At 36.3% G+C, this 24726-nt stretch overlaps 2 protein-coding genes across 2 annotated transcripts; one reads left to right on the forward strand and one right to left on the reverse strand.

Annotated features, from left to right (window-relative positions):
- Positions 1-1293: 1293 nt before the first annotated feature.
- LOC116142537 (probable inactive ATP-dependent zinc metalloprotease FTSHI 5, chloroplastic) lies at positions 1294-14574 on the forward strand. The gene is made up of 19 exons (XM_031427969.1): positions 1294-2379; positions 2884-3355; positions 3677-3877; positions 3956-4249; positions 4366-4635; positions 6645-6734; positions 6825-6956; positions 7287-7460; positions 7839-7960; positions 8708-8909; positions 9424-9552; positions 10447-10629; positions 10734-10853; positions 11761-11946; positions 12036-12110; positions 12354-12413; positions 12569-12676; positions 12973-13053; positions 14196-14574. The coding sequence occupies exons 1-18, from the start codon at positions 1448-1450 to the stop codon at positions 13009-13011; spliced, it is 3789 nt and encodes a 1262-aa protein (XP_031283829.1). The 5' UTR covers positions 1294-1447; the 3' UTR covers positions 13012-13053; positions 14196-14574.
- A 727-nt stretch (positions 14575-15301) lies between these two features.
- On the reverse strand, positions 15302-18682 carry LOC116142554 (leucine-rich repeat receptor-like protein kinase PXL1). The gene is made up of 2 exons (XM_031427991.1): positions 15973-18682; positions 15302-15858 (listed from the first exon to the last, which is right to left on the reverse strand). Exons 1-2 carry the CDS (start codon positions 18617-18619, stop codon positions 15449-15451), a joined length of 3057 nt encoding a protein of 1018 aa, XP_031283851.1. The 5' UTR covers positions 18620-18682; the 3' UTR covers positions 15302-15448.
- Positions 18683-24726: the final 6044 nt, after the last annotated feature.

Consider the following 24726-nt stretch of genomic DNA (forward strand, 5'->3'; position numbering starts at 1 on the left):
ACTGTTGGTTGTGTTATATTGTAAAAGTTTGATAAGTTAAATCTATGGGCATTGTGTTTTCCTAAAAAGATTTACAAAATTCATCGAGTTGCTTTAAATAATCAAAATAGCAAGTTATTAATTGAATTCCTTTGTCGGTTCTCCATAAAATACTTGTTTGTACAAAGGCTCCCAAACACGTCGTAAGTTGAACATATCTCATCAATTTATAATCAAGGAGATCTAACTTAATCATTACACATAGTTTGGGATACAAAGTTAGAATCCTAACTTGGTTTCTTATATTAGGAACACCAATGATCTGTTTGATATAGAATTTAAATATAATTTTTTTGTTTTTGTTTTTGAAAACGAGGGATATAACAAATTTTATGAAAATGTGTTTTATAAAAATGAGTAAAAATGTTTTTCAAAAACAGTTTTCGAATAAAAACTAATGTAAAATTAGAAAACGATTAAAAGATGTTTTCAAAGTTTCTATAGTTTTTAATCTTAAAACAGTTTTTAAATTTTATATCAAACACATTTTTAAATATAAAAAATATTAAAATACATATTAATTTTTTTTTTTTTTTTTTTTTTTTTTTTTTATAGTGATAACCTACTGATTTCAAAAATATAATCAATTTAACCTTTAAATTTATCAAATATTTCATTAATCCAACCTCTAAAAAATATGTTAACCTTTCAACATTGTTGACGTATTTGAATGTTAGATTAATCAAATTTGGGTGAATAGTGTAAACGTTATTTCCTTCAAAGTTAAATAGAATAACCTAATGATTCGTTAAAAAAATGGGTGTTAGGTGGATTTTCAAAAGTAATTGGTACTCACTAAAAGAGCGAAACTCATAGGGATTAAAATTGAATTTTTGAAACAAACGGGTGCCTCACAAAAGCTTAAACAAATGGGGGTTTACATAAAAAACTTATTACAAAAATAAAATATAAAAGTAGGGATTAATAACGAAAGATAATGGAATGATAAAGTAACGGATCGTAACTATCTTTGGATGATTGAGTATTTTGATGAGAATTTTTCACTTAAAATGTATTAAGTTTGAGTATCTTCTTGATTACTTGATCGATAATTTTAAGGTTTTAGATATTAATTGAGGTGTACGTAAGCTGGGATGCCACTCTTCTTCATTTTTAAAAAAAAAAAAAAAAACAAAAAAACTACCGGTTTATAACCTACTGTGCACTACGGTTACCGGGCCAGTAAGGATTGTCCTAGTACCCGAACATACCCAACTTCGTATTATCCGGTCCAGTTCAAAACCTGACCCATCATCACTCACTCTTCATCTTCACTCCTAAACCTCCCTAATTCTCAGAACTTCTCCGTTTCAGTCTTCCCCGCGAAAATCTTCACCAAATTTCTAAAATGATCCCCAACTTTCCCCTCACCTTTTTATCCATGCGCCTCCCCTAGCTTCCTTCTCCCATGGACTCTATTTTCATTTCTTCCTCACTTCCCTCTCCGTTCGCTTCCCACTTCTCTCCGCCGCAGCCAACCCCCACATTTCGCCAACTCTCCCCGAAACTGCGCTCCAAAGTCCGAATTTTTTCATGCAAAACCCCTCAATTCTTTCCATTTGCCCGTAGTTTCTTCAGATTCAGCTCTCCGGAGACATCCAGAGCCCCGCAATGTTGCCAGGGAAAGGAAATAAAGAGTCTAGAAGCCTCCAGAACTTCAAATGGAAGCGCAGAATCAGTTGTTTCTGTTACCAAGTGTATAGTGTATACGATATTTTGTATTGCTGTTAGTTTCTCTCCGGTTGTTTCATTTAAGGTTCCGGCAGTTGCTGCCCCGGTAGCGACTGAAAAGATTTTGAATAAAAAAGATAAAGGGAAGGAAATTGCGGTGGTGTTGAAATCAAAGGATCATGAGTACTCAGACTGTACGAGAAGATTGTTGGAGACGGTATCGAGTTTGTTGAGGGTTATAGAGGAGGTTAGAAGAGGAAATGGGGGCATAGAAGGTGCGAAATTGGCGTTGAAGGCGGTGAAGGTGAGAAAAGATGAATTGCAAGATGAGATTATGGGTGGATTGTATAAGGAATTGAGGGAACTCAAAAGCGAGAAGGAAGAGTTAATGAAGCGAACAGAGGAGATTGTGGATGAAGTTTCGAAGGTTCAGAGAGAGGCTGAGAAGGCAAAAGGGGAGAAAAGGGCAGAGAAGTTGGAGAGAATTGGGAGGATGGACAGGGAGTATGGGGACGCATGGGAGAGAATTGGCGAGATAGAGGATGCGATTTTGAGGAGAGAGACATTAGCATTCAGTGTTGGGGTGAGGGAGATTAGTTTTATTGAGAGAGAGTGTGTGGATTTAGTTGAGAGGTTTATTCGTGAAATGAGGAGAAAGAGCATTGAAAGGTAAAATTTGATGATATTCAGTATTTTGCTTTCGAGGGGTTTTTCTTTTAGTGGCGTTGTTTAAGATATATTTGTATGAAATATAATTATGGCCTCATAGGTTTCCATTTGGCTTGATTGTGTTGTAGTTCTATTAATGAGATGGAGCATTTGTAATGGTTAAAATGAGATTGAGCGATTTTGAGCTGTAAACTCTGATCAGTATGTGTTCTAGGGAGTTTACATTGCTTTATGTTTTAATTTATGGTATCTTTGTGTGTTTCTTGCATTTGGAATTTTTATATCATGAATGACTCTGTGAATATTGTGAAACTGAAGACTTTATTTATTTATCTTTTGTTATTTTTCAGTATTGGACTTCGATCATCATGAACTGGTATCAGTTTATTAGTCCTTCTAGAGTCTTGCTTGATTGAAAATCAGGGTATACAGCTATATGTGTATCTCCTCTAGTGCTTTCTGGAGTTTCTTTTCCTTATGTGAGCATGGTTTATGTGGTTTCAGTCAGGAGAAGAACTCTTTTACAAAGCTTTCAAGGTCTGAAATTCAGAAAGAATTGGAGACTGCACAAAGAAAACACTTGGAGCAAGTGATTTTGCCTAGTGTTGTCGAAATTGAAGATATTGGACCTTTATTTGATCAGGATTCAACTGATTTTGCTCTTCGTATTAAACAGTGTCTTGAAGATTCAAGGGAGCTGCAGAGGGATCTGGAGGCTCGAATAAGAAGAGATATGAAAAAATTTGGCAATGAAAATCGTTCTGTTGTAAAAACACCTGAAGATGAGGTTGTGAAGGGATTTCCAGAAGTTGAGTTGAAATGGATGTTTGGTGATAAAGAAATTGTGGTTCCTAAAGCCATTGGCCTTCATTTGTACCATGGTTGGAAGACATGGCGTGAAGAGGCTAAAGCAGACCTAAAAAGGAGCTTATTAGAAAATGTTGAATTTGGTAAACAGTATGTGGCCCAAAGACAGGTAAACAGTAATGAAATTTTCTATGTTATATGACCTAGTTTGCCACGAAGGAATGCCAATTTGGACGAACAAATTAAGTCCAATTTACTTGAAGCGTCTGCAACTCACGTAGAGATTTTGCCCATGGTTTCTTAAAGTAGTAATGATAATAGCTGCTTTATGTTTTCTCTTTAGCTTATTCATAGTATTCAGTCAGACAGTTTTTTTTTTTTTTCCTGTTGACTGTTTTTTGGGCTAATGTCAAAAGCATTCATTTGTGTCTGATATTAATTTCTTTTGGTGGTTTTATTTTATTAACCATTTACTATTTTGTCATTCCAGGAACGTATTCTTCTGGATCGAGATAGAGTGGTCTCAAATACATGGTACAATGAAGAGAAAGACAGGTGGGAAATGGATCCAATGGCTGTTCCTTATGCTGTGTCCAAAAAGCTAGTAGACAATGCCAGAATCAGGCATGACTGGGGTGCCATGTATATTGCACTAAAAGGGGATGATAAGGAATTATATGTTGACCTTAAGGTTGTACTTGTATATTATCTGCTCTATATCACCTTATGAGCTATCATTCTTATGTTTCTAATATAATTCTTATTGCAGGAGTTTGAAATGCTATTTGAGAATTTTGGCGGGTTTGATGGACTCTACATGAAAATGCTTGCCTGTAATATTCCAACTAGCATTCAGCTGATGTGGATTCCCTTATCAGAGTTGGATTTTGGTCAACAGTTCATGTTGGCAGTGAGGCTGGTTCATCAGTGCTTTAATGGAGTTCGGAAGTCAAGAACTGTATCAACTTGGAGACATTGGATTTCTGAGAATATTAGAAATACAAATGATGACTTAATGATGTTGATTGTGTTTCCTCTCCTTGAGCTTATCATTCCTTACCCGGTATAACTCATTATATGGTTCCTCACTTAGACACGTACTTAGCTTTTAATCTTATTTGTTCCTTATATTTCTTTCTTTATCTATTTTTCTGATTGTTGTTGCCATTCAAATTACAGTTGAGGATGCGGTTGGGGATGGCATGGCCAGAGTATATTGATCAATCTGTTGGCTCAACATGGTACTTGGAATGGCAATCTAAAGCCGAAATTAACTTTAACTCTAGAAAGACAGATGAATTTAAGTGGTTTCTTTGGTTCCTCATTAGAAGTGCTACATATGGATTTGTTGTGTTTCATGTCTTGCGGTTCATGAAGAGAAAAATTCCAATACTTCTTGGTTTTGGACCTTTGCGTAGAAATCCAAACATGCGGAAATTTCGCAGATTGGTACTACTCTGTTTTTTCTTCATCTAAAGACTTATTCTAATATTGACTAATAGGTNTCTATGTTATATGACCTAGTTTGCCACGAAGGAATGCCAATTTGGACGAACAAATTAAGTCCAATTTACTTGAAGCGTCTGCAACTCACGTAGAGATTTTGCCCATGGTTTCTTAAAGTAGTAATGATAATAGCTGCTTTATGTTTTCTCTTTAGCTTATTCATAGTATTCAGTCAGACAGTTTTTTTTTTTTTTCCTGTTGACTGTTTTTTGGGCTAATGTCAAAAGCATTCATTTGTGTCTGATATTAATTTCTTTTGGTGGTTTTATTTTATTAACCATTTACTATTTTGTCATTCCAGGAACGTATTCTTCTGGATCGAGATAGAGTGGTCTCAAATACATGGTACAATGAAGAGAAAGACAGGTGGGAAATGGATCCAATGGCTGTTCCTTATGCTGTGTCCAAAAAGCTAGTAGACAATGCCAGAATCAGGCATGACTGGGGTGCCATGTATATTGCACTAAAAGGGGATGATAAGGAATTATATGTTGACCTTAAGGTTGTACTTGTATATTATCTGCTCTATATCACCTTATGAGCTATCATTCTTATGTTTCTAATATAATTCTTATTGCAGGAGTTTGAAATGCTATTTGAGAATTTTGGCGGGTTTGATGGACTCTACATGAAAATGCTTGCCTGTAATATTCCAACTAGCATTCAGCTGATGTGGATTCCCTTATCAGAGTTGGATTTTGGTCAACAGTTCATGTTGGCAGTGAGGCTGGTTCATCAGTGCTTTAATGGAGTTCGGAAGTCAAGAACTGTATCAACTTGGAGACATTGGATTTCTGAGAATATTAGAAATACAAATGATGACTTAATGATGTTGATTGTGTTTCCTCTCCTTGAGCTTATCATTCCTTACCCGGTATAACTCATTATATGGTTCCTCACTTAGACACGTACTTAGCTTTTAATCTTATTTGTTCCTTATATTTCTTTCTTTATCTATTTTTCTGATTGTTATTGCCATTCAAATTACAGTTGAGGATGCGGTTGGGGATGGCATGGCCAGAGTATATTGATCAATCTGTTGGCTCAACATGGTACTTGGAATGGCAATCTAAAGCCGAAATTAACTTTAACTCTAGAAAGACAGATGAATTTAAGTGGTTTCTTTGGTTCCTCATTAGAAGTGCTACATATGGATTTGTTGTGTTTCATGTCTTGCGGTTCATGAAGAGAAAAATTCCAATACTTCTTGGTTTTGGACCTTTGCGTAGAAATCCAAACATGCGGAAATTTCGCAGATTGGTACTACTCTGTTTTTTCTTCATCTAAAGACTTATTCTAATATTGACTAATAGGTGTATTGGTTATGGTAGAGTTTTTGTGATGCATGATCTGTAAGATTGGAGGATGGTTTGTTTTATTCTGGAGAGTTCCTAAAGTTTTGATGTTTAAAACCTTTCTCTGACTGACATCTGTATAAAAAAATTGAAGTTATTTTTCTCACCAGGGAATGTTTGTTTCTGAAGTTCTTAATCAACCTGAGTAATCATGCAGTAATTATGGTGAAATGGAGATTTGCCCAAGATGAATGCCAAAGAACCTTCCACATCCCAGCAAATTCATCCTAAATTTATTTTTAGTAAAATGATAAACTGATTTTTTTAAGCAACGGTTTCATAACAGTATAACTTAAGCAACATTTGTCTGGATGTTTCTCATGTGGATTAACTGCATGGAAAGAGATTATATTGCTTGTATATTACTAATTGAATTCATTAAATGATCCTTACTGCTCATGGAACATAACCTTTGGTGTTTGAAGGGATGACTCCCTACCTTTTAGTGAGTGAGGAAGTGTGTTTGTTGTGATCTTTAAGTGGATCTTGGTTTTTTTTTTTTTTTTGGTTAGCTTAATTGCATCATAGTGCATTCTATTGATCAGTCTTTTTTTTAGGTGCAGCTGACTGATTATAGATATCGTTTCTGTCTTGCAGAAAGCCTACTTTAAGTTTAGGGTGCGAAGAATCAAACGGAAGAAAAAGGCTGGCATTGATCCCATAAGAACTGCTTTTGACCGAATGAAGGTTCATACTACACTCTAGGTCTCTTAATATATATTTATAATATTTAAATTATTTGATCAAACAAATTTCACAATCATGGCTGGTCTGCAGAGAGTGAAGAATCCTCCAATCCCTTTGAAGGACTTTTCTAGTATTGAGTCTATGAGAGAGGAAATCAATGAAGTTGTGGCATTTCTACAGAATCCCGGTGCATTCCAAGAAATGGGTGCCCGTGCCCCTCGGGTATGTTATTCTGAAGTTCTTATATGGATATGATTGTGTTTCCTTTACCTAATTATATTTGGTATGATTTGTTCTCTTAATATCTGTCCTCATGTCTTATATGTTTGCTGAGGCTCTTTAACTAGAACAAACAGGATCTGAAAAAGTTGTTGTCTAATCTGCTACAGCTGGTTTTGCAAAATTGGTTTTGATGCCAGTTCAGCTGGTAGCTTATGCTGTACAGTGTAACTACTTACATGTTTTCAGAAAAAAAGTATTGCACTCCTGGTCTAGATTTTTATGTTTAATGTGGTATGGTTGGTTTTTGAGGTAGCTTATTCTATTTTGCAGGGAGTTCTTATTGTTGGTGAGAGGGGTACTGGAAAGACATCTCTAGCACTGGCTATAGCTGCAGAAGCTAGGGTGCCTGTTGTGAATGTTAATGCTCAAGAGCTGGAAGCTGGACTGTGGGTTGGCCAAAGTGCATCAAATGTTAGGGAGCTGTTTCAAACAGCTAGGGATTTGGTATATATAAGCTTCTTTCTCTATTTTTTTCCCGTCAAATTTATTTCAATACCAGAAATTAAGTATTTATATGACTCTTCTGCTTAGATCCAAGATAGCTGAGACTGAACCGAAAGTTTTCTATAGGGTTCGTAACTTGGGTACTAATATGTAGATAAATTTACTTCTGTTAGTCGGTCAACAGTTTTTACTTTAGAGAACTTGAATTGAAGTGAAGGTTTGTTAATTGAAATGAGAGGAAGTAATTAATGTATCTAAAGTCTGACATTAAATATAAGTTGACTGAAAAATGTCTTATTTGATGTTGAAACAAGAAGTGAATTAAATTAGTTGTGTGGCGACCAATATTTTTTGAGTGTTGTATATTTGAATTTGCAGGCACCTGTGATTATATTTGTGGAAGATTTTGACCTCTTTGCTGGTGTTCGTGGCCAATTTATTCATACTAAACAGCAGGATCATGAATCCTTCATTAATCAACTTCTTGTGGAACTTGATGGGTAATACTCATCTTCTCTTGTTATTCATTGGCATACCTGCTGGCTTTGAGCAAATTGCTTAGCATGCCTTGGTGTAATATTATAATGAAGTATATAACATATAATACGGCAGTTCAACAGTGACAGCGCCCATTGTTGGCGGTCCCTTCATATATGTGACAGTGACAGCAAACATAGCGTAATATCTTGGCACTGTTGCTGTCGTCTATGTGGCAGCTACAGTGCACTACTGTTGGGGTCTTGGTGCTGTTGCTGCCTTGACAGTGACGTGCCTATCGTTGGCAGAGCTCATGTTTGGCTTCTAAAATCAGTCGCTGCCTTGGCAGTGACAGCGTCTCATCGTTGCCCCTGCTGTCGCTGTCGCTGTCAATGGTGTGACAGTGACAGCGCAAATTGGTTTGTGTCTTGGTGCTGTCGCTGGCAATTGAGTGACAGTGAAGTGCTAGTTGTTGTTCCTTTGGCGCTGTGGCTGTCATTTATGTGCTTCTCACAGCAGCTGGTTATTTTTTTTAATTTTAATTATAATTTAATATAGTTCAAAAAACAAAAGATAAAATTTGCACTTTAACCTGGGTTTCTTAATTTTTTTTTGCATGTACTCTTTAACTTATTATCACAAGGTTTCATCAGTTTATCTATTCTTATGATTTGATTGTCATACCTTTCACAACTCTTGTCCTTCTGACGTTGAGTAATTAAGCATTCAGTTGATGTCTATCTCCCAGTTTACCTTATACTTTTTTGCAGGTTTGAGAAACAAGATGGGGTTGTTTTGATGGCTACTACAAAAAATATCAAGCAAATTGATGAGGCATTACAGCGGCCTGGTCGAATGGATAGAGTATTTCATCTCCAAAGTCCAACTCAAAGAGAAAGGGAGAGCATATTACGCCTTGCTGCTAAAGAAACCATGGATGATGAGCTTATTGATTTAGTAGACTGGAGAAAGGTAATTCCATACATGTGTGAATGTAATTATTATTCAGATCTGAACTTGATGGCCGTACAGTAGATATCTGCACAATTGTTAATGTATGTTTAAATGCTATGTTATTAATCTGTTGTTAATCATGTGGTTTTTGGTTGCTTGAACTTCAGATGTTATCTCTTCATCATTAACTATTGTTTTTATGTGCTTATTTACAGAATGTTTGTGCTCTCTTTTGCCATCTAGAATTTCCCATCATAACCACCCACTTGTGGCCAGATGGATAGAGGGGCGCATGGTTGAAAGCGCCCCTCAGTCTTGAGTTCGAGTTGTACCAAGAGGTGGCCAATTACTATACCAAAAAAAAAAAAAAAAAAAAATTTCCCATCATTATACTCTGAAAGCGGTTTATTTTAGACCAAATTCTCGACCAATTGTGCATTACTGTTTTCCTCTCCTGTTATCATTAATTATTATGATTATTGTGTTCAAATTTACTCTATACTAATGTTCTCTTTGTGCATTGACCCTTCAGGTTGCTGAGAAGACATCTCTTTTACGGCCTGTAGAATTAAAACTTGTTCCTGTTGCCTTAGAAGGCAGTGCTTTCAGGAGCAAATTTCTTGATACAGATGAACTTATGAGTTATACTAGTTGGTTTGCGGTAAGAAATTACAGAAAATTTCTTTGGCCATTTAGATACTGAGGTTCAGGAGTGGCCAGATCTTTGTGATTTAACTGGCTAGTCCTTTTTATGTTCACATCTTTTTGATTTAACAGGCTAGCCCTTTTTATGGCCAGATCTTGTTTGCTTTTGTAGATCTCCCTTTATTTACTGTTAATACAAACTCATAGTTTCTTATAAAAATTGAAAAAGAGGAAAAAGAAAAAGAACTGTAGGTTTAGTTATTTGGTTGAATTAGTGGCATCAACTAGGTATTAGATATGGAGCGAGTTTGTGGTCCTGTGTCAGGTCCATTATATTTTCATTAACTACAGTCAGAAGAAGACTGTTGGTGTGGCTTGGAGAATATGGTAATATTGCTTTGATAAACAACCAAATTACCAAATGCTAGGGCTGGGCTGTTTTATGAGTTGGAATCCTATAGAAAGCTATAATTGTAGTAATAATTAAGTGAAAGCAAATGACAAAAAGAAGACAAAGAAGATAGGTATTTTTATACAATTTGGGATCCTGGTTTGGTTGATTTTATATTCTCCTTCTCCTTTGGTGTGGGCTATGAGAATTGTAAATTTTTGGTTTCTTGGGTGGAATAAATATAAAAAATTTAATAAAGAAGGGAATCTTGAACCTCACCTAAGAGCTGGATACATAGCCCATTCAAATATTATGGCATCCTGCGTGGAAAATATAAATATGATTAACCCTTTTCAAGTCCTAGGAAACTAATTGACTGAACTTTCTTTCGAATTTTGCTTGAATTTTTATTATGCTGTTAACTGTGCAAGATCGATATTCAAATGCCAGTACTTAGAAGTTTGATTTGACCAAATGATTAATTATCTGCATTTTGAGATTGTTATTGTTTATGCATAGACATTTGGTTGTATTGTCCCCAACTGGGTGCGGAAAACTAAAATTGTGAGGAAGATAAGCCGAGTGCTAGTGGATCATCTTGGATTAACGTTGACTAAAGAGGATCTGCAGAATGTGGTTGATCTTATGGAACCATATGGTCAGATAAGCAATGGAGTAGAACTTTTAAATCCTCCACTTGATGTAAGAAACCATTCCATGATGGTTCTTTGTTCTGATGCCTAAGGTTCTCTGATTCTTTTATTTTGTAAATTTGACTCAATTAATAGTTTTTTTTTTCCTGCCAGTGGACAAGGGAGACTAAGTTCCCACATGCTGTTTGGGCTGCTGGTCGTGGTCTCATTGCACTTCTGTTACCAAACTTTGATGTAGTAGATAACTTATGGCTTGAGCCATGTTCATGGGAGGTTAGTCATTGCCATATCTTCAGGTTTTATACTTCTACAGGATATCTTGTGTATATTACTCTCTCAAGTGATTATAGTAGAGATACTTGTGAAACAACCCTGGCAGATTCCGGTGGCTTCTAACAAAATCTTAATGATCAATTCAGGCCCAGGCCTCTTTTCCTGGAGGGAGGATATCTTGTGTATATTACTCTCTCAAGTGATTATAGTAGAGATACTTGTGAAACAACCCTGGCAGATTCCGGTGGCTTCTAACAAAATCTTAATGATCAATTCAGGCCCAGGCCTCTTTTCCTGGAGGGGAGATACCACTTTTCTCTATGCATAGGCCTCTGAGAACTCACAGTTGTCATTCACACAATTTTCTTTTGGCTTCTAACAAAATCTTAATGATCAATTCAGGTCTAGGCCTCTTTTCCTGGAGGGGAAATAACACTTTTTTCTATACATAGGCCTCTGAGAGCTCACGGTTGTCCTTTACTCTATTTTCTTTTGGCATGTATTTAGTTTTGGTCATTTGTCCAATTCTCGTTCCGGTGACACTTACAATTAAGATGCTAGATACATATTTGTTGCTTCCAGAAACTAGTGAAATCATCAAAGCCGTTTCAGTTATCAATTTTGTGGAATCATAGGTCAGATCAAATCGCTTCGGGGAATAGGAAAATGCCACTGTTATTTACATAAAGTCCTTTAAAATTCACAATTCTGATATTTTTCACATATATATTTATATTGGGTCATTTGCCTGGTTCTAGTTCCGGTGCACTTCCATATATATGCTTATTACACTGATTGCTCCCAGAAGCTGGTGGAAAATCAATTTTGTGGAATCATAGTTCAAATAAAATTGCTATGGGGAATTATCCACAGATTAGTGCTGACTGACTACTTATTTGCCCTTCAGGGAATTGGTTGCACAAAAATTTCAAAGGTGAAAAATGAAGGTTTTGTGAGTGGGAATGCAGAATCAAGATCGTATCTTGAAAAGAAACTTGTATTTTGCTTTGGTTCATATATTGCGGCTCAACTGCTACTTCCTTTTGCTGAAGAAAATTTTCTTTCTTCTTCAGAATTAATGCAGGCTCAGGAGGTTGGTATCATCCTGCTCATGGTAGAGAGAATTTAGAAAATTTAATTATTAGCATACATGCATGATTACTTATTTACAAGTTGCTACAGATAGCTACACGGATGGTGCTTCAGTATGGGTGGGGACCTGATGACAGCCCTGCAATTTACTACTCTAGTAATGCGGTATTTACTTTTCTTTATTGGTTTAGTTAACATGTTGATCAACAAAGGAATTTATTCTACGATTATCATATTGTGGTGTCTAGTTTGTTGGTTGGTTGCCTACTAGTGTAATATGTGTGTAATTATCGCTCAGAGACAATGTGCATACATGTGCATGTCTTTCTGTTTGTAGGAAAATCATCAAATGATTATTTATCTTATTAAAAAATACAAATCAAGTGATAGTTTTGTTCTCTAAAACAGGTTTCAGCAATGAGCATGGGGAACAACCATGAGTATGAGATGGCCTGCAAGGTTGAAAAGGTATCCTTATTTTGATAGGGTATATTTACTGCTTTTTTTGCCCTAGCTCTGATTTGATGAAGTAAACACCAGTGATGGCATCATTTAGGTTACTGTAAATTTGTTATAAGATTGATTTACTGAATTTCCTGTAACTGGTGTATTTATGTTTGTAGATGTATGATTTAGCATATTGTAAAGCAAAGGAAATGCTTCAGAAAAATCGTCGTGTTCTCGAAAAGATTGTTGAGGAATTGCTTGAATTTGAGATCCTTACTGGAAAGGTATGAACCGTTACTTTAAAAGTTAATTAAATTGAGGGAATGTCTAGAAGGCTTCTGAATTTGACTTCTGCCTATATTCTTTCTCTGGTCTATCCAATTTCCATAATTTATCTTCATTTGCAATTCTAAGTGATTTTTAGATGAATTTGAAAATAATAATATTGAATGTTCAGTTGAACCTGCTATTTTCACTGTTATTAAGGTAGTGAACTAGCAGGATAATTTGACTTGTTGAGCTAACTTGTCTTGTCCATTATAACATTAGTGCAATGACTCATTCTCCATTTGCTTAGCAGGATTTGGAAAGAATAATGGATGATAATGGTGTTATTTGAGAGAAAGAGCCTTTTTTCCTATCCAAAGTTGATTACAAAGAGGTATATTGTAACCATTTTTAACATTATTATTTTTCTTTTTTGAATCTATAAATCCGTGATCTTTTTTTGTGAGTTTATCGAGTTTGAAAAAGAAGACTACTTTTGGACTTTACGCCGTGACAATCCAAGGACTTTTGAGGTATGGTATCCCAAGTAGGAGCTTCTCAAGGGATTTAAACCTCTAATCTCTTTTTGGAGACCATTGGGATTAAATTTGTTTAGCTGTTCATGGCATTAAATATTGGAGGTTCATTTCTTATGAGTTTGTCAAATGTCGAAACTAGAGACTGTTTTTGATCCTTACAGCTGTCAAGAACTTGAGGGTATAATAACCTAAGTAGGTGGTTCCAAGGGGATTAAATCTTTAATCTCTTGGTTGAGCACTGAATGCCATAACCATTCAACTCTAACCCTTGGGGTTCATTTGTTTATCTGTTCATGGCATAAATTCTTGTTTAGGTTATTGTTGATTAGAGTTATGTATTGACTTGTGACTACAAACAAGAAATATAAAAAAATAAATTGACTTAAAAGAGTGTTTTCTTGTAGGAGTGTATGCATGTCTTTGCCTTGATCATTCCTAATCAAAAGAATCAAATACAAAATACATTGTTAATTGTCTTTATATGGCATATAAATGTAACATAAAACAAAACTTGACTCTGGTTTTCTGTTTATTCTGCATCTCATATAAAGACAGTTAACCTAGTAAAAGAAGTACAGGGGGGTGCTGGGGAAATGAGAAAATATTGTAACTTGGAAAAGCAATGCATATTAGTTTGATTGTGCTTATACATTTACTACTTGAGGATTTTGTATGTTTGCATGACAGAAATATTCATGGTATTTTCAAATAATTTGTTAGTCATAGAAGTATGTGTTTTAAACTTATATTGTATGCTTGTAAAATGTGTGTAAAATAAGCCAATTAGACATTGGAAACATGGCATGACAAGTTAATAACTTTTATATGTTTCTTCCTGGTCACCGTTTCTAATGACATAGTGTACCAAACCTGAGAATGGTTCATTTTAATTGACATACAATATTTTCCATTTATTAGCAAAATGTGTACTTCTTACAGATATACATCAAATTTACTGACTGTGCCTCATTCTCTCTTTCTCTAAATGAATTTACAGCCATTCTCTAGCGCCTTTCTTGAAAATGGAAACGCATCAGGATCTCCTCTTCTGAACGCAACAAATTAGGATGAAAGGAATTTCCGGCTCTAGCATTACTACCTTCTTCAGAGTATGAGATGAAAGCCCTCACCTCTCGTATGAGCTTAACCAGTCAGTCTGTGGATGTTATGTAGATCTTATATTTAAGTTACAGCTCATTTAAGATTTTTTTCTTTTTAAATTCTTTTTCGAGCATAGAAAATGCAGTGTTGTAAACTAGTTGTATAGGGAGTAGTACTGGGTTGAGAAGAGGCTCGATTCTTTTTCCTTCTCAACCATTAATTATAAATTCTTTATAAGGGTTAAGCATCAATATAATGAAACATATTAAAAGTTTTGAGTACTTTTTACCTTGTGTGCTGGCCCTTTTAGAAATTTTATGAATGAAGAAGTACCCAATAAGCCTTTGTTGCCTATTGTAACGAATCCCACATTGGAAGCGTATTGGGGAGGTCCTGAGCTTATAAATGAGAGTCCTTCCACCTAATAGGTTAGCCGTTTAGGTGTAAAACTCTCAGCTCGTGACAGGTGATATCAGAGCAGACTCGATTCGTTTTTCGATGTCTCACCAAGCACCTGTGCAGGGGTGTTCACGTGTGATTGTGGGTCCACATAAGAGTGAGGTGGATGGGTAGGTAAGGGGGCTCCACTGTAACGAGGATGTCATAGGATTAGGTGGAGGAGAATGTAACCAATCCCATATCGAAAGCGTATTGAGGAGGTCTTGGACTTATAAATGGAGGGAGTCCTTCCACTTAAAAGGTGTGAAACTCCCATACTGCTTATAGGTTACTCTTTTTTCCCTTTAACTCTGTAGTTTTCTTTAAGCATGCAAATATATTGGAAATGCTTGATTTGTAGACCACAAATTTAGCAATATTTGTGGACTAAACAGGGAAATAAACTACCAACTTTACAATGGTTGAACTCTTGCGGGCATGAAGCAGAGAGGAACAATAGTAGTTGATAAAAGAGAAGAGGCAAGGAGTAGCTTAGTAGTTTTAACTTAAGCTTGAGAATCAGGAACTGGAATGGCAAAAGCTGGATTCATCCTACAGCAATGAAATTCGAAACTTGCTTATTTAAGATGAATAAACATTTATATCAACAATCTTTTCCTTCCAGCCTGCAACAGAACTAATGGTACAAAACCACAAATTTATTCGCAGGGAAAGGTTTACATGAAATGAACAGCAGCCATAAGAAACTCTCTACAGAAGGCCTACTACTGGTGAGTTGCTGAAGATTTGCTTCTCTTTGTTAGAATTGTGTGATCCATTGTGGCACATGCTTTTCCTTCTCGGCTTTGCTTCGCCGAGCATTGTGATAATATCCCTCATGGATGGTCTGTCCTTGGGGAGTTTTGCAGTGCAAAGAAGTGCTATTCGAAGGACAAGAAGCATTTCTTCTTGAACATGTTTGCACTGCCCTGCTATGCTTGGGTCCAGTGCTTCTACTAGGGTTCTGTTGCTTTTGAGCTTCCTTAGAACCCATTCAACAATATCAATAGATTCTCCAAATGCTGGGTCTAGAGGCATTTTCCCAGTCAGAAGCTCCAGAAGTACAACGCCAAAACTGTAAATGTCACTCTTCTCATCAATCTTTAGAGTGTATCCGTATTCTGTTAAAGAAAAAATATTCTGTTAAAGAAAAAATACGAGGTCATGTGATCAATGGCTTCTATATTAACACAACTGAAAACAAACATTCTGAAAATCATAAATATGCGACTCACCAGGTGCAATGTAGCCATAAGATCCAGCCACCGTTGAAACTGTCTCATTCTTGTGAACCATCATTCTTGCCAAACCGAAATCTGCTATTCTTGCCTCAAGATTTGCATCAAGAAGTATGTTGTTAGACTTGATGTCGCGGTGGATGACTGGTGGTTGACAGTCATGGTGGAGATAGTTTAGACCTTGAGCCACACCAACTGCTATGTTATACCGGGAAACCCAGTCGATCAACAACCTCCCAGCTTCTTTATCGTGCAGTGCTGCTCCAAGACTCCCGTTTGGCATGTACTCATACACCATCATTACATCTGTTTCATTGTGAAGATACCCTAGTAGTCGTACAATGTTCCTGTGTCGAAGCCTTCCCAAGAGACTCACCTCTCCGAATAAATCATCACCATTTTCGATGTCATTATCAGATCTCCATAGCTTCTTAACTGCCACAATCATATGTGGGCGATGAACTTCAGCCTTGTAAACAATCCCAGTTCCGCCCATGCCGATGATATTTGATTCCTTGATGCAAGATAGTATATCACTGCTTGTGAAATTCAGCCTCTGGAATGCTATCAATCTCCAAGGCCATTCTCTGCAGCTCTTCTTGAACAAATCATCAAAGAAACTGTTGTACAAGTACCATCTTTTATATAGCCATTTGCCAGTGAAAAATGCAGTGGCAAGAGTTATTATCACCAAAGCTCCGGTGACAAATCCGATAATGATATGATTGATATGCTTATTCCTTGACTGCCCTGTTCTTGCTGACTGTCTCTGGGAACATGGTGGGAGTACGCCACCACATAGACCAGCATTGCCTATAAGATCATTAGGATTTATTGTCGTTAATATACCATTTGATGGCACTGGACCTTCAAGCTGGTTGTAAGACAAGTTGAGCATTTCCAGGGCTGGCGAGGTTCCAAAATTTTCTGGAATCCTACCAACCAGAGTATTGTTGGACAGGTCAAGAATGGATAATGTTGGCATTCTTGCGATTGATTTTGCAATTTCCCCAGTGAGCTGTTTGTTTCTAAGGTTTAGAGTCACCAGCTTCTCACATGAAGCAATGCTTTCTGAGATTTCGCCGGAGAGACTTTTGCTTGAAAGATCAAGCACCGAGAGAGATGGGCAATCTTGAAACTGGTTTGGGATCTTGCCTTGCAAATTGTTGTGGGAAGCCATGAATGTTTGAAGATTTGGAATGGAGAGAATGCTAGATGGGACAGATGATTCTAGGTGGTTCCAAGAAACATCAATGAAAGACAGTGATGTAGACTGAGAAAAATCTTCTGGAATTTGGCCTGTGAGATTGTTCTTTGCCAATTCCAACCTTTGAAGCAGTGGGAGATTACCCAAACCAACTGGAATTGTCCCAGAAATAAGATTATTTTGCATTCGAACACGTACAAGTGACTTACATGCCGACAAACTGATTGGGAATATACCGGAGAAGGAATTGTTGAAGAGAATGAGCTTAGTAAGATTGCCAGAGCTGCACAAACTTGGCGGAATTTCACCTGTCAATGAGTTTGATGACACATCTAACCATTGCAAAGGTGAGTTCTGCCCAAGTTTCATTGGCAAAGAACCTGTCAAAGAATTCTTCCATAGCTCAAGTACCTCTAATTTGGTCAACTCACCGAGCTTGTCTGGTATGAAACCAGTTAATTTGTTGCACATCAAATTCAAGAGCTGCAAATTCTTCAGTTCTGCTAACTCTACCGGTATCTTTCCAGAAATCTGATTAGCAGATAGATCCAGAAACACTAAAGATGTACTGTTGCCAAGTTCTAGAGGAATCCTTCCTGTAAAATTGTTGTTATACAGGTACACTGTTGTAAGTTGCTTCAACCTACCCAATGTAGGTGGAATCTGGCCACTGAGACTGCCAACCGCCAAGTCAAGATACTGCAGGTTGGTAAGATTGCCAATCTCTTCCGGGATTTCTCCTTCAAACTCATTGTATCCAAGAATTGTAGTTTCCAAAGAAGAAAGCTGCCCAAGCTCTGGTGGAATCTTTCCTGTCAAATTATTACCTGAAAGGCCTAGAAATTTCAGTTTCTGCAAATTCTTGAAAGAGGTAGGAATCGGACCTTCGAAAAATCCCCCTCTCAAATCCAAGCTTTCAAGTGATGTAGCATTGCCAAGATCCTCAGGGAGAAAGCCTGAGAAGTTATTGCTTGACGCATTAACTGAAGTCAATCCTGACGCCTTTCCAAGACCGGTTGGGAAGCTACCAAATAAGTTATTTTGACTTACATCAAAGCTCTTCAATGCAGTAAGATTGGACAAGGATTTCGGCAGCGATGAGGTAAACTCATTGCAGCAAATGTTGAGAGAAGAAAGTCTCCGCAAGCCTTGAATGCTTTCGGAAACACTGCCATTGAGATTCATATTCGACAGGTCAATCTTATCTACAAACCCTCTCGAGTTACATGAAACTCCAGTCCAGTTACAATGCAGAAACTTGTTCTCCACCACATTGTTTGGCAGTTTCCAGTCCATGAGCTTATTTAAAGGATCAATGAGACTGGCTTTTATGGCAAGTAAGGTTGACAATTCATCATTTGCAATGGTTTGAGCCCCCTCAGCAAAAACAAGAGAGAGACCAATGTAACAGTAGAGAAACAGCAAGTGGGTTTGCATTTTTGGCTCTAATTTTCCAGGTAGTTTCTTCCTCTCAGTTGAATCTCATTTTTGGTTCTCTAGAACAAAGGAGCTAGATTGGTTCTCTAGAACAAAGGAGCTAGAGGGTGGCAAGAAAGCTAATATATGAAAGAAAGAAAGAAAAAGCTTATTATGATAAGTAAAAACAATTAGGATTAGTTTAACAGAAGAGTTCGTGGGATCTTGGGATCTGCACCAGCTAATTATCTGCACTTAATGACTGTAAAGTTTTGGACTTATTACAAATCTCCCAGACACTAAAACATGGAGAGAATGTGTTCTAATTGATTGCTGATTATGCTTTCTCCATTAATATTATTAATCATAGTCAACCCAAGTGGGAGTTTGAAATTAAATAAAACCAGTGATCTTATTATTACTTTATTATTGGTCTTGTTTCTGAACATGAACTTGTCTCCTTCAATTATTATCTTCTATTTTTCACTTATAATGATACTATATGATTAGGTTTAAATTCTGACATTCCTCAACCAGATTCATCTGACAGAGACTGTTACAATTAACATTGTACTAATTGTCATTTTGTGATAAAGATATATGCACAGAAAAATACCAGTTCATATTTTGCAGAAATGATTAATTCTTTTTAAATACACACTTATGCATCTAAGATTCCAACATAGCAGCTCTGTCTATTCCTAATTAAGATTAATTTATATTGGGTTGAGTTAATATCAAATGTAATGAAAAGGTTAAATTAGGTCATCTTTTTTTATTTTTCACATGAACAATTATAATATTAAACATTACTAAATGACCTGATAGTAAAAGAGCAAAAGGAGGTTCTATAAGCTTTTGAGTTCGAGTCCCTACAAGTACTAATAGGGGTGGATAGTGGCTATTGAGGTTCTTCCTCTGCCAGTAGTTCCAAGATCCCGAGAAATTAGTTGAGATGCGTGCAAACTGATCTGGACACACCCAGTGATTAAAAAAAATAAATTATAATATTATTAGTCATTATTGAATTAATTTACACCATCAAACTTGTACCTAAGTTTGGCTTCAAGAATGCCTCATTGATTATTCAACCTATTATAGGTTTCTTTTTGGGCTATTACTTTTTTAAAGCTGGCTTGTAGATTAAGCACCATCTGGGATTATCATTGTCATCATCATTCACATAATTATCATCTTAATGATATACAAAGTAGATTTATTTTTAGTATAATGCACCATCAATTAATAGTAATTCCTCACGCTCAAACTAGATTATTGGATTGATTCAGAAGCAAGCTTGTTACAAAAGATCTATATGATTTGAAACAATGTCAAACATAATGAAAGAACCAGCCTGAATTTATTGGGAAAAAAAAAAAAAACATATATGCATGATTTTTAAAACTCTAATCCGATCATAAGAACTCTTAATTTTGCTTGGTCATTAACTTCGGGATGTCGGGGGATTTGTTGAGGTGTGCTTAAGCTGGCTTAGACACCCTACCAACAAAAAAGACTAAAAAGACTATTCCAACCATAGTTTTTGCTGAAAATGATAAAACGCCTCTCTTAATGAGGTACTATATCGAGAGAGATGCTTCACTCCAACATTTGTTTTTGTTTTTTGTGACTGGGGTGTCTGGTCAGCTTGCGCGCACCTCAATTAATCTCTGAAGTCTATTGAATATTCCAACATTTGTCTTTAACTAGTCAGGAAATCATATTTTTCCTATAATGAGGTGTAAACACCGAAACATTACTATGTCACATAAATCAAATATACTATGAAACCTCAAACAATTACAGTGCCCATAAAAGAAAAGTTTTTGATGCTGAATATTAAAGCAGAACATGATTGATTTGGGAGAGTAGAATCTCTGCATGTTATAGGGTTGAGAAAAAGATAAAGAAAACAATAGACAACTTGGAACTTTCTAAGCAAGAGTTAGAGGTCCCCATGAGAGAGAGACGTTAAGCTAGTTATATAAGTTCAACAATCATTTGTCTCTGTGCCCACCAAACTCCATTCTTTCCCATAAAACAAATGCACCCCATATTCAAGAGCCCACATGCACACACATCTGGCTCTTTGCCATTATTATAAGTTTTAAAATTAGAAGAGCATAATATTTAAAGGAAGGAGAGAGGGATAGAGATCTTTTTGCTATGAAAGAGTAATAATTCAAGCCATAAATGAAGGTGGGGATGCTGGAGGCCATGTGCAAGTGAGAGAGAAGATAAAAAAAAAGAAAAAAAAAGTGTCCATTATTTGAAATTCGGGAGATAGGAAGTTGCTCAAGTACAAGAGTATCTTCTTATATGTTTGTATATTTTTGCCCATTTTGAGAATCAATGTGGGGGTGCAAAGTTAGGTAACCCCACATGGCTCTATGCCAAAGCCAGCACTGCCTTCAATCATTTCTTCGTTAGGGAAGGATTGAAATCTTTTAGTGGAGGTCATATGAAAGTATTTAACCCATACATTAACTTAGGTTTAGATGTGCTTCAGTTTTCTTTTTTGAGTATTTAAATTTTTTTCTTTTTTTTTGATAATTAGGGTATCCGGAACAGCTTACGCACACCTAACTAATTCTCGAGGTCCATTAAACACCCTATAAACCTAAAGGACCAGGTAAACTACAATGTTATTATAATAGGTAGTCTCAATGCTTGAACCTAGGAACTCAAGGAAGGGAGCAGACCTCCTTGATGGTCAGATCAACCATTTGGAGTTTAAATTTAACCGATAAAAATATTTTATTGATATTTCCATTCTTAAGAACGGTATTTTTGACCTTATAATTATTTAATTTAATTATCTCTATTTTCTATTTTCTTCTTTCTCCCTCGACCCACCTCCTATTCAGATTATAAAGGAAAAAAAAAAAAAAAGCATTAAGTCGTCCACTTTGGCTTTGGATTTAGCTGAGTGGAATTACCTTCGTTGCCATGATCATCTAGTCTATTTTAGTTGTTGTATATTTCAAAATATTGATTTTACTTACTTATATTTACCTCATGTAAAAGTATAAAAACCTCAACTTAATGGTTTTTCGATAATCATGGAGAGGTTACTAAATCCATTACATACAAAACCTGATCAGAAAGTTGTTTTGTAATGGTGTTAATATGAAAAATCACCTTGAAATCCGTCAAGGAGTGCAATTAGTTTGTCTATTCAATCGTCTTTCTCTCGTACATAAAATTGAATCCATTTGAATAACAATTAGTTGAATTCTGAATATTTCTACCTATTACTTTGCCACCATTCAACCCGCACGTTAAATACAAGTGAAACATTACATAGACAAGGTCTCTAAACTTGATAAATAACCTGTATAACTTGCATAAGTCTATAGAAAATGTTGATGTGTGATTTTTGACACCAACAACTTTACACGTGCAAAGTGCTAAGAGGGTCTTATAAATTATAAGTGAACAATTGATTGAGGGTTACAGTGACATATGTTTGTACAAATATAAATAAAAGATTGACAAAATTTTTTTTTTTATAGTAGTTCAGATGCTTAAAGCGAATCTTACGTCCATTGTTATTTTATTATTCTTTGACTATTTTTCTGATATCGCCCGTAAGGCATACAAAAATTGAGTAATGCTTTTTTACAGAGAAAAATAATAAAGCTCAAACGTATGCCTAGCTCTCATATGCCAAGCCTCCTCATTTCATGAATGTAATATCTCTTTGAGGCGGTTTTGATAACTAATACCACTTTGCTTTTAAGTGCTTGTTGAGCTCTGATTAGTGGTGCTGACATCAGTGTGTATTTTTGGCATAACTGAACCCTCCTAGTTTTTGGAGTGCGTAGTTGCACTTCAAAAACTCATGTCTTCGAGCTTGAATTATGCCTAGCACGATCGGCTACTGAGAGCTAGGATTGCAATCTGAGAGCTTGGAGTGATTCGAAGTTGATCACGATATGATAACTGACATAAAACGTCTAGTAGATGAATTCTTGTAGAGAGTTGAGCAAAGCCAAAATGCGCGGTTCAGAGGTCTTAAACGAACATGCTAACTTGAAAAAACCATAACTTTTGATTCAGGAGGAGTTTTGGAGCTTGTAAGATATTCATGGAAAGCTTGTTTCGAGCTCTACGTTGTGGCAATTGGGGAACTAGTTGGGGTCATTTTCAGGGTCAAAATCCACCGTTTTGGCATGTTTCAGGGCTGTTTTAAGTTTTCTACACATTTTTTCTGACACTGACAACTGATCGCGATCTTAGAGTTGAGAACACGATCTGAGGTTGTTCGCAATCTTAGAGCTGAGAGTTGATTGCGATTTGAGAGTTAGGACGCGATCTGATAAGGGCTCGATCTGAGAGTTTGAGGCGTGCGATCTGAACAAACTGAAACGCGTGATCTCAAAATGAGGAGTTTGATTTGGAGTGTGCAATCTAAGAGCTTAAGGAGCTCGATAAGAGAACATAAGGAGCTCAAGGAGTTCGATCAGAAAGCGTGAATCTTGATCTGGGAACACAAGGAGATCGATCAGAAAGCATAGAGCTTGATCTGAGAACACAAAGAGTTCGATTAGAAAGTGCGAAGCTTGATTTGAGAACACAAGAAGTTTGATTAGAAAGTGCAGAGCTTGATCTGAGAACATAGAGAGTTCAATCAAAAAGTGTGAAGCTTGATCTAAGAACACAAGAAGTTCGATCAGAAAGTGTGAAGCTTGATTTAAGAACATAAGGAGTTCAATCAGAAAGTACGAAGCTTGATGTGAGAACACAAGGAGTTCAATCAGAAAACACAGAGCTTGATCTGAGAACACAGGGAGTTCGATCAGAAAGCGCGGAACTTAATCTGAGAACACAGGGAGTTCAATAAAAAAGTGCAGAGCTTGATTGAGAACACAAGGATAGCGATTTGAGCGCTCGAAAGCGCAATTTGGGTGCTCGGAAGCACGATCTAGGTGCTTGGAAGCACTATTTATGTGCTTAGAAGCGTGATTTGGCCGCTCAGAAGCATGATTTGAGTGATCTTGAATGCGTGATCTCAATGATCTTGAATGCGTGATCTAAACGATCTTGAACACTTGATCTAAGCACTTTGAGAGCTCGAGAGCTTGGGAGCTCGATAGCTTGGTAGCTAGAGAGCTTTGGAGCTCAATAGCTCTTTTTGATATGAGAGATCTGAGGGCACGATCTGGCCACGTGATCTAAGAGCTTTGAGCAGGAACAGACTTCAGTATTGATAACTTGAGTTGTAGACCTCGGATTTGGATGATTCTTGGACCATCGGAAAGCTGACTCGAAGGGCTACAATTCTTGTGTTGCGGCTTCTCTAGATTCAAATCACTTTATCCTACTTAGATTTTCACATCTTATAACGTGATTCTAGAAAAGGAAGCTAAAATTTGTTGAAGAAGTTGAGACTTGCTGGAAAAACATGAAGAGCTGATGGGAATCAAGTCCTCCTTCTAGTGTCAAACTGTTGATACGTGATTTTTGACACCAATGACTCTGCACGTGCAAAGTGCTAAGAGGGTCTTAGATAGTATAAGTGAACAATTGATTGAGGGTCATGGTGACATATGTTTGTACAAACATAAATAAAAGGTCGATCAGAGAGATTTTTATAGTGGTTCGGATACTTAAAATGAATCCTACGTCCACTGTTATTTTATTATTCTCTAACTATTTTTCTCATGTCGCCTGTAAGGCATACAAAAATGGAATAATGCTTTTTTATAGAGAAAAACAATGAAGCTCAAATGTATGCCTAGCTCTCATATGCCTAGCCTCCTCATTTTATGAAGAGAGTTGCTAATTTATACACCTTTGAACCATAGATAGCTCTCATTCATCTTGATCTTTTGTTTTGATAAAGGTAGGACAGGTGTTATATAATATCACTTTGAGGTGGTTTGAATTTTGACAATTAATACCACTTTGCCTTTAAGTGCTTATTAAGCTCTGATTGGTGGTTCTGACATTAGTGTGTATTTTTGGCATAACAAAAAATACTCATAATCATTTAAGTTAAACTTATACCAAATATGCAAGTATTTGAAATCAAACTACCCTTTTCTTTATCATACAACTTACCTTTACAATAAAATTTCCTCCAACTATATATTCTATAATATATGCACATGTTCATCTTCATT

Source organism: Pistacia vera, unplaced genomic scaffold (assembly GCF_008641045.1).
Source record: "Pistacia vera cultivar Batoury unplaced genomic scaffold, PisVer_v2 Contig412, whole genome shotgun sequence".
NCBI lineage: Eukaryota > Viridiplantae > Streptophyta > Magnoliopsida > Sapindales > Anacardiaceae > Pistacia > Pistacia vera.